This window comes from Seriola dumerili, unplaced genomic scaffold (assembly GCF_002260705.1).
Source record: "Seriola dumerili isolate Sdu_G_001 unplaced genomic scaffold, Sdu_1.0 BDQW01000550.1, whole genome shotgun sequence".
NCBI classification, from domain to species: Eukaryota; Metazoa; Chordata; class Actinopteri; order Carangiformes; family Carangidae; genus Seriola; species Seriola dumerili.
Window position 1 is genome coordinate 226,393 of NW_019174805.1, and position 10,466 is coordinate 236,858.

General features: G+C 37.9%; 1 protein-coding gene across 1 annotated transcript; it reads right to left on the reverse strand.

Moving 5' to 3' along the window:
• Positions 1 to 3,470: 3,470 nt before the first annotated feature.
• On the reverse strand, positions 3,471 to 6,006 carry LOC111236024 (E3 ubiquitin-protein ligase TRIM39-like). Its single transcript, XM_022764613.1, has 2 exons — positions 5,919 to 6,006; positions 3,471 to 5,047 (listed from the first exon to the last, which is right to left on the reverse strand). The coding sequence occupies exon 2, from the start codon at positions 5,042 to 5,044 to the stop codon at positions 3,761 to 3,763; it is 1,284 nt and encodes a 427-aa protein (XP_022620334.1). The 5' UTR covers positions 5,045 to 5,047; positions 5,919 to 6,006; the 3' UTR covers positions 3,471 to 3,760.
• Positions 6,007 to 10,466: the final 4,460 nt, after the last annotated feature.

The following is a 10,466-nucleotide window of genomic DNA, read 5'->3' on the forward strand; positions in this document are numbered from 1 at the left end:
TCTATTTTTTCAAATCAAATTGGCGCTCTGAAACATGTTAAGAGGAATCATGAAGCGATTTCTTCTGCAGATGTTTTTTCCAGACATAGATGAGACTTTTCAGCAGCATCTGTGAAGGTTGTTCGGGTGATTGTTTACCTGACAGGAAGTGACGTGGTGAGGTGGAGGAGGGCCAACAGCAGGAACACCTGAGTCACACTGATGGACGCCATGATGAGGATGATGAAGATAGGGATTTCCTGAAGAGACAAGATGATTTTTCTTCTTCACTGAAGGTAAATCTCACTGCTACAACACAAAGATGACATTTCAGACAACAGTGTTTTTCTTTGTTCTGCTTCAACATGACGCTGCATCTGTTCACAAAGCAGCTCCATAAGAAAAGATTTTCCCACAGGACGCCTCTGTTTGTACCTGTAATCTCAGCAGCTGGGCAGCTCAGGTACGCTGGTGTGAAAAACAAACATTTCTCTTGGGAAGATGGTGTTAATGACCTTTTCTTATTGTGTAATTAAAGACGGAAAAGGGGAGAACAGCCACACATTATATATTACACCTTCTCATTACTTCAGTTTTGCACAATATTAAAGAAAATAATATTTTATAGTAACAATGTATTTCTCCTTTCCACTAAAATGCCCATTTCTTATTCCCTTGTTCCCCATAGTCTTATAACTATTTTATTAGTACGTCATTTACGCAAAATAAGATGCACTGTTAAGTTCAAGACGTATTGGCCCACAGAGTGTTACTCAAATTTAAAACAATCAGAACCAGTGATCGCTATTTCTTTAAGGAAAATTCAAATATAACCACACATTTTTTATATATATGTTCATCCAGTTGCAGCATTTCTAATGAATTTTGAGAATTTAGTTTCAGGCCCTCCAGCAAAAAATATCTTGGCCCTGAAGCGAAAGTCTTCCTTTCGTTGTTTGCATCAAAACTTTTGCATTATTTTATTTTTTTTATAAATCTACTGTAAATAAGAGACACGTGTAACCTTGTTACGTAACAACCAATATAGTCACTGATTTGTGTCTCCGACACTAACAGGTAGCAGTAATAGTAGACGTCGCTGATTTTCATTCAAATATAAATAAAAACAGGTCACTGTTTAATGAGTTTGCATATTTAAGTCTTGTATTAAAACTCATGTAATTAGTTGATCAATTGATTTTTCTTGCAAATTCATTTGCAAAAATATTCATTTTTACTCACAGCAAACAGCTTCTTGGATGTGAGGATTTTTCTGTTTTCCTGTCACAGTAACTGACTGTCTTTGGGTTTGAACACATCACCATTTAACGTTTTTTTTTTTTAACATTTTATCGACAGAAGTACTAATTGATTAATTGAGAAAAAAAATAGACAGCTTAACTGATTATGAAAAATAATTGTGTAAAAGTTAAATAATTGCTTAATTATTTGCAGTATAATGAGCAACTGTTAGCAATAGATAAAAAACAACAGGTTTTATTCTTTAAAGCAAAAATGAATTAATTAACAAATTAAATAACAATAATAGTAATAATTATCTCCACTGTGCCTATTTAACTTCGTTGGCTCCTCACTGAACACGAATGCAAGTTGGTCAAAACAGAATTTTTTGACGATGCTGAAATGAACAAATGTTGTTTCCAGTATGAAGAGACTCACCTGGACAGATCCTGCACAGAGACCAGATAAAACCAGATCACACCTGCAGACTGGCTGTCAGGGTGCGGGCGGCCTCCTTTTGTACCCCCTCCGACAGACCTCCCCCTGACTTTATTGGTCTGATTATTTACCGTGTCAACACGCTGAGTTTGGAGTCAGGTTTTCCAGACGCTGTGTCAGTTTGGTAACTTCCTGAAGTCTTAATGAAATTATTGGCTCTGACTTCCTTAATGAGCTCTAATCACCTGTGAGAGCCTCCTGTTGTTTGCTCACATGAAATCAATGCGACATCAGTGCAGAGTATTGATCCTCAAGCTAACCAGTATATTGTTTTATTGCTGTGATTTGTGTTTCTGTTTGTTCCATCATGACTGTTCTCAGCAGAGAATTTGAACTTTATTGGAGGGTGTTTGCTTCTTATTGGGTTCAGACTTAACATTTAACTGAACTCTATTTTGCTCTCTGTGCTTTTTTTTGTGTCTGAGCCTCTTTTATATTAACTCTGATGATAGTAAGTGTGTTTCCATCCACCTGCTTTCTTGTACATGTTCAATTAGTGCATCAAAACCCTGAGTGAAAATGCTAGAAATTAATAAAAGAAAAGGCCACTCGGACTAGTGTCTGATTACATTTGTCATAATTGCTGTGTTAAGTCTTGAGTAATGGCTAAAAATTGTTTTCTGATGTCACTGTGACAGCTTTGACCTTTGACCCCCAAAGTCTAATCAGTTCATCCTTGAGTCCCAGCGTATGACAGTACCAAATTTGAAGAAATTCCCTCAAGGTATTGCGGCGATATTGTGTTCACAGGGCTAAAACTGTGTTTTGTGAGGTTACCATGACCTTGAACTTTGACCTTTGAACCTCAAAATCTAATGAGTTCATCCTTCAGTCCTAGTGAATGTTTGTGCCAAATTTGAAGAAGTTCCATCAAGGCGTCACTGTGATATCGTGTCCACAAGAATGAGACGCATGTACGTAAGTTCAGTCAGAACTCACACTCTCATTATGACACAATTCAACACAAATGTCTAATAGGATGAAATGATGACATTTGATATCAAAAAGGTCAAAGGTCAACTCCACTGTGACATCATAATGTTCTGCAAAAACACTGTAACTGAGGAAGTGACAGGTAATATTTGTTGTGTGAAAGTCACAGACCTCAGTTACTCTAAATAAAATTAAGTATGATTGACTAAAAATAAGTAAGTCTAAATTTGACCAAGAATAAATAAATCAATGGAATAAAAGGCAATAAGATTTTCTTTTTTCCTCATTTTTTCCATTTATTTAGCAGTTTAATTATCCTGTGTCACCTTTAGGCTCTGATAATGATGCATATAACCTGTGTGGACGTTTACAACCAGCTTATGTGTCAGAGTCTGTGTGTTTCTACCTGTTTTCCCGCTGCAGTCGAGGGACACCACCAGGACGGGGGTGGCGCAGTACAGACAGATGACCACTAGATGGCAGAAGAGGATCTACTCATCAGGTCAGCAGATTAGTTCCTATATTTACATCAGTGTCACAAATAATAAACCATAAATTTGGAAATTTGAAATAATCATTAAAATGAAATCAAGTGGAAAATATAGTTAACTTATAAGTGTTTAAATCTAGTTCTAATCATGTTACAACTAGTTTACAACGTCAGTGAAATAACAATAAAATGAAGGCACTGGGAGAACTTCTGTGTATCCTGCTTTTTCCTCCTTTTTTCAACCTTTATTTTAATTCAGAAACACATTGAGGTACAGACCTCATTTACAGTAAAAATTCAAGGCACCAACGATCAGCTAGAAGAAGAACATCTGGATGTGAAATCAAGTGACTTTAAGGATAAAAATAATGTAAGCTTTAGATTGCTCTGCATGTTCCAGGTTGCAGGTGCACAGTGAGAATATAGGTTTTTTACAAGTTAAAAAAACAGCTGCCACCTGCAACGTAATGAAATCATTTGAGCATTTTGAAAATCACTTTTTGGCTCCGGTGAAAAGCATGAATTTAGTTTCATCTGCATTAAGAACTGATTTATTTTTACTGAGTGAAACCTCAGTAAAGGAATGAATCTTTTTGTAGAAATTGAAAACGTTTGTTCTCATTGTGGGATGACAGGAGAGATGATCAGATCATCACTATAAAAGGGTTGGAAGTATGGGTAGAGTTTCTCAGGGAAGGAGCAGCCAGTGAAGGAGTGAAGGAGAGCTGCAGTGTTGACGTCATAAAAGGAGACCAGACCTTCGTCATAATCCACAAACACCCCCACCTTCTCAGGATCTGATTTTAGAGAGAGTTCGACTACAGAGTCAGCAACATTGATGTAAGCTCTTTCATTGAACAACCTCATCATCCAGGCTCCACCCTGAATGATTTCTAAGAAGTTGCTCGTTCTGTCGATCGACTCTCTGACCACCCCGAGCCCACCCCGATCTTTAATATCAACCTCGTAGTAAAATCTGCCTTTGGAGAAACTCTGCTTCCCCAAGACACAGGGCCAATCAGTGAATCTCTTTGCGTTGTCTGGGAGATCATTCATTACATCACCAAGTTTGACTTGTTTCAGATCATGAGACAGGATGAGCTGGGGATGTGCTGTATCAGGATCGAGCGTCACGTCCACTGCGTAATCCTGGACCCTCTTCAGCTCTGCTTTGTCCAGCAGCTTCTTCATCTCTTTACTGAGTGTCTCCTCCAGATGAGCCACAGAGTGCCACTCCACCTCCATCTTCCTCTGCTTCAACTCAGAGATTTCTTCTTCCAGCACTTTGATGAAGCCTTCAGCCTGTGTCTCTGTTGCTCTTCTCTTCTCTTCGATCGTCTCGATTAGTTTGGCCTTGCTTCTCTCAATAGACTCCTTCAGAGCGGTGAAGACATCAACAGCGTCTGCTATTTCTCCATCTGCAGCTTTGTTACTGAGCTCCACTGAGTGTTTGATCAAATTAAGCTTCATTTGATTCTTCTGGATCATCTGCTGAAGTTCAACCTCAAAGTTGTGTCTTATGTGGTCAAAACCCACCTGCAGAATGTAGGCGCACACCAGGAACACCAGGCAGAACATCAGGGCCTTCAGTTCGATGTCTTTGCAGACATGACAGCGAATGTTTCGCTGGGATCTGCTCCTGCTGTTGGTTTTCTGTTGAGCTGATGTTCTGAACTGTACGACCACCTCAGAGATCAAAGTATTGACCCGCAGCTCAGGTCTCGGGGAGAAAACCTTGACACAGTTGGGACACTTGCAACTGATATTAATATTCCAGTGTTCAGTGATGCATTTCTTACAGAAGTTGTGTCCACATGGTGTGGTGACTGGATCAATGAACACATCCAGACAGATGGAGCACAGAAAGTGATCCTCAGTCAGCAGACAGCTGGCAGCAGACATGATCTACACAGTTAAAACAAAGATTTACTGTGAGAAAACAAAACTGCAATTACATAACCTTTCATTATTTGTTTAAAATTAAAACTATGATTGCCCTATGATGCAGATACATTGCACTTAAACATAATCCCAGATAGCAAAATTAAACTTCTGATCCAACATATGCATGATGGGTCCCTGGCCCACATCTGGCCCCTTTACCTCCACATCTGGACAGATTCTGGCTGTTGTCCTCTGGTATTGACTGACAGCTGGAAGATTTTCTGTTTGTGCACCTGAATTGGTCCAGATGTGGAAGTAACATCTAACAACCATGCTGTATATGGGCCACAGAACCAGGCGTATACTGGGCCAGAAGACGACGAGCTTGTAGCCCAAGTACGGGCCAGATGGAAGGACATGACTGACAACATTGTGAATAAGGAGCTACTTTAATTCTATATTATTTGGAAATCAATGTTAGGCTATATCACCTGTAAACAAACCCTCAAGTTTTGTATTCTTTTTATACAAAAAAGCCCTCTTGTATTCTCTTTTTTCCCTATATAATCACATTTTTACTTTACATAATGACATGTATATTTCTATGCTTCATCTTTTCAGTCAGCAGTGTTTGGCTTATCTGTTTTCACAATCTTTAGGTCAAAGACGGCAAAAAATGTGACAAATAAGAACCATGACCTTAATATTCAAATAAACAATATTATAATTCCTACACTATCTTATGAAAGTTTTGGGTGTGTATCTGTGTGCTTTTTCAAATATGTGCCATGCACCTTTTTCCACACATTTCCTCATTCAACATTGACACTGCTTCAATCTGGAAGTAAATGTAATAAAAAGGGCCAAAGAGCCTTAACTTAGCTGGACTCACCAGTATTTGGCAGAGACTGTGTCGATGAGAGAAAAGTTGAGAAACCTCAGGTTCAGTTTTTCTTCAGAGAGAATCAGTCAGACTCATCTGCTGCTCTGCTAGTGCTATGTCTAACTTTCAGTTTCATTTATTAAATACTGTTGCTCCTCTTACCTGAAGCTGTGTGGGTGAGGTTTTATTTCAGGACTTTCTGGTTTGGATTTAATTATAGTGCCAGAGGGTAAGTGACACAAGACTAACTAAATCTAAATCAGTCTGAATTATAACCCAATTAAATCTTGTTGGGCCTTTAGGGAACAATTTTGAAAATCAATTTATAATTTAAGCATTTTTTTAAACTAAAAATGCAAAAAATGGTAAAAAACAAAACAAAACCCTAAACAAAACAAACAAACAAACAAACAAACAAACAAAACAAACAAACAAAACAAACAAACAAACAAACAAACAAACAAAACAAACAAACAAAACAAGTCCTCCAACCTAAACAACCATACAGGTCGTTTTTTTCTATGATACGACCCATAGGAACCTCGGCTGACTGTACCGAGAACGGCGTGCCGATTGTAGCCATGGTTACGATGGCTTGGTTAGGTTTAGGAACAGATTGTGATTTGGGTTAAAATAAGTACTTCCTCAACATTATGTGACCTTGTTGTCATGGTTACAATAATAACAACGTGGTTAACTTTGTTTGATGCTCATGGATAATAGAAAACGGAAATAGAAAAATGTCGCCTAGCAACAAAACGTAATTATGGGTCATAACCTGCTGCAAAAACGACCTATAGGCTCTTTTTTTTTTTTTTTTTTTTTTTTACAGGAATCTCCTTTCCTTCCATTTTTTATTGACTGAAAAATCAATCAGTTATTCCAAGAAAGGAATTGACAGATGTATTGATAAGTAAATAATTGTTGGTTGCAGCCAGACAGCATTTCTGTGATGGAATAATTCTACCTTGCCTGAGGTTTTGTGTGTTAATTACTTGGAAATACTTGGAACTTTACAGCAAATGAACTAAATATAAACTAAAACAGTCTTAGAATTTGACCCGTCAAAGTTGATATTTTACTTCAGTGGTGCACTGGTGCAAAATGTAAAGGGAATTGAAATTTCTAGCGAGCTAAGTACTGTCGCCCCATTAGCTTATTAGCATCAGCGCTTACAATTACAGAGTCATCCTTTCACCAGTTATTGTCTGACATCAACAATGAAATTATTATTGTGTAACACGGAAGAAGGGTTGAATATGTTTTTAATTCCTGATAATGAAACAGCTACAGCAGAAGGTAAAGATCAGTTACAGCTCAGAATACAGCTAGAGGTCGACTGATTAAATCAAAAGCAATTTTCAGTGTCAGGTTAAACTACAGTGTTGAAAATAAAAATGTTGCATGTTTACAGGAGAGGCTTTAAATTGGGAGTAACTAATGCTACATTCATTCATTCACGTATTCATTTCCTCAGCAAAAAGTCAAGAAAGAGGTTAAAGAAACACTTTGGACTCTGAGGACGAAAGACGACGTTTGAGTTCTCTTGATCAGACAATCAGAAAAAATAAATTTAAGATTAATCAGTACTAAAAATAACATGTTGTTAGCAAGACAACAAACAACACTAGAGACGTTCTCATGATTCGGTGACATCTGTAAATCCATAATCTATGTTTTCATATATTTAACTCTCTTAAAAAAGGTCCCAGTCACGTCAGCATTTATCATCAAGATTTCATTATTAAATCATTACATTTTGATGTTTTCTCTACAATCGATTCACTAGTGAACTGAATTTATAAGAAACCTTTGCATAGACTGCGTTCAAACTGTCTTAACATTCTGCAGGCCATGACACTAATGTATAGGTTCCCTTCATTGGCTGTGTTAAGTTATTGTCTAGTTAGCAATACACCCAGCGTGCTAGCTGCTAACTGGGGTGAAAGTGCGTCAGCAGAAACATGAAAACCACCATTTTTGTCTCTGGGATTTTGATGCTTTTGTAGTTCTTTAACTTTTCTACTACCCAGGACAGTAGCTGTTGGTAAATAATGTCAATGAGGGACAATTAAATCAACTTTGTGAGCTTACTATTTAACGTCCTCTGTTGTTATAAGACAAATATGTCGAATAAACTGTGAATTTATTGTTCTGTTAACAACATAGCTAACTAGCTTGCTAACTTAAAAATGTTTTCCTCCTCTTTTTGAAAATGTTTTATTGAATTAAATAATTTACAATCCTGAGGCAAAGATGCTAACAGGGAGTTAGCTGTAAGCTAGCCACATACAGCAGTTCACTGACTAGCCTTGTGAAACGTAGTTTCATCACTTAGCATCTGGTACTGCCTTTTTCATTAAGATGCAAAGATGAATTTTAGCTAGTAGACAATTAAAATAGTTTGGCTACTACCTGTTAGCAGCTAGCTAGATGGACTATTACAGCTGACCAGGCCCAGCACGTTCCCGGCTAAAGCGCATGTTAGCGTTAGCTCACCAGCTACAGTAGCTAGCCAAGTATTTACTACTTCTCCAAGCTTACAGCACCGACTATTTCACAAAAAACATGCAAATTAATTTACCAGTGTCTGGTTTGATGCTAAATTGGAGAGTAAATCTATGATAGTACTAAAGCACAAAGATGTTTAATTAATGATTTCAGCCAGGCTACATGTAAATAATTTTATATCCTCTCCTAATTAAAAATCCACTTCAGTCATCTGCCATCAGTCGACCTCTGTGTACACACATTTGGTTTGTTGTTTGGGTGTTTACAGCAAACATCCAGACTCTGATTGTGCATCCATACACAATATTAAGACATAAATCAACATGAGACAGAAAGCTGAGCTAAAGGTCTTCACAGATCCACTCGGTAACCTCTAACCAAGGCTCTAAGACCTGAGGCTAATCAGGTTTGTGAGAGTCCTGCTGTATTATTGTTGTATTCCTGTTAGCGGAGGATCGCGCTGCTGCCACTGCTGGTGTTCACTCTGTTTCCTTCTGGTCAGATCCACCACATTTTGAATCCGGTCTAAATATCTTCAGGTCTATTTCAGACCGGTTCTGTCTGTCCTCAAGTTCCTTTTGGATCAGATCTGTTTTTCCTTAAAATTTAGTGTATGTTTTCCATGGGTCTGCTTAGAGTGGGTCCAACGTTTTGGACCCGTGAAGACCTGCAGACTGAGCTACAACATCACAGATAAACAGCTACATCGTGAAACCCCGGCTGGTATTTGGTCAGATTAAAATCAGGAGAAAGCTGAAAGGTGATTGATCGGTGGTTTGGAGCACCGTGAGCTGCTACTGGTTCCCTCCTCCGTCAGTTTGAGTCCAGCTCGACGTCAGCAGGGAGGAAACAGAACTGCTGGTCAACAAACAAACAAAGAAAGAAAACAAACAAACAAACAGCATCTACAGCCTGACAGTCCAGTGCTGATAGTCTATTTCCTGTCTGATTTGTCTCTGGGTCCAGAATATGGAAACCATCGTGTCTCCTGGAAGCTGCAATGTTTGCAAATGATATCCTGAAGAAAATGTAACTTCACTGTGAATATGATTGAGTAAAGAAAATGGAAAAACTAGGAGAACATGAATCTAAAAGTAGAATACCATCAATTTAAAGCTGCTGTCTGTAGATTGTATTTTCTAAAAATATAAAATGAACGCTGTGGACACAATGAGCAGCGGCAGCACAGTGAGTTGACATCAGACTACAACAGGCCGAGGTTTCCAGTCAGAACATTTAAAAACTAGCGTTTAAAACATGAGAAAGACTACAGTGAATATCAACACTGGACTTTACAGAGAACTTCCTAAAATCAATAACATGAACCTTCCACTAATATAATAAAATTCATAACTCTATTTTTTTCTTTTTACATCTATATAAGTGAAACAATCTTAATTTCTAACAAGCAACAAGCAGAAAATAAATGTGAACTATGTGGCCAAAAGTATGTGGACAGCTGTGTTCATATTGTTAATTACAGTGGTTCCAAACCTTTTTGGCTTTGTCAACTTGTGACCCTTCATACAGGATGAATATTTCTATTGACTGAGCAGATTATTCTGTTAGAATTATTGCAACATAAACTTATCCAACAAGACCTCAAGCTTGGCAACCGCTGCTTTAGTGTTCTTTTGGTCTGTGCGTATTTATTTATCCTGGCTTGTGGGCCTTATTATTAGTGAATGGAAATCTTAATGCTACAGCACACAATTATATTCTAGACAAAAGTGTTTTTCTAACTTTAGTTTCAACAGTGTTTGTTCCCTTGTTTTTGTGGTTGGATCTCACTGATGCGTTTTGTGGCTGAAGGGGACGTGACACCAGAGGAGTGGAGGTTGCTATGGCAGCTGATTCTAAGCTTTTGTGTCAAAGGATAGATTTTAAAATCCTACTACACTAAATGGTCTTGGGTCTAAACACATTTCTGATCTACTTATACAATGTGAAATATTTCACCTGTGGAACAATCTTCCCGAACACCTGAGATGTGCTGAAACAGTTTGAATCAGGGCTTAAAATATTACTATTTGTTGCAGTTTACCA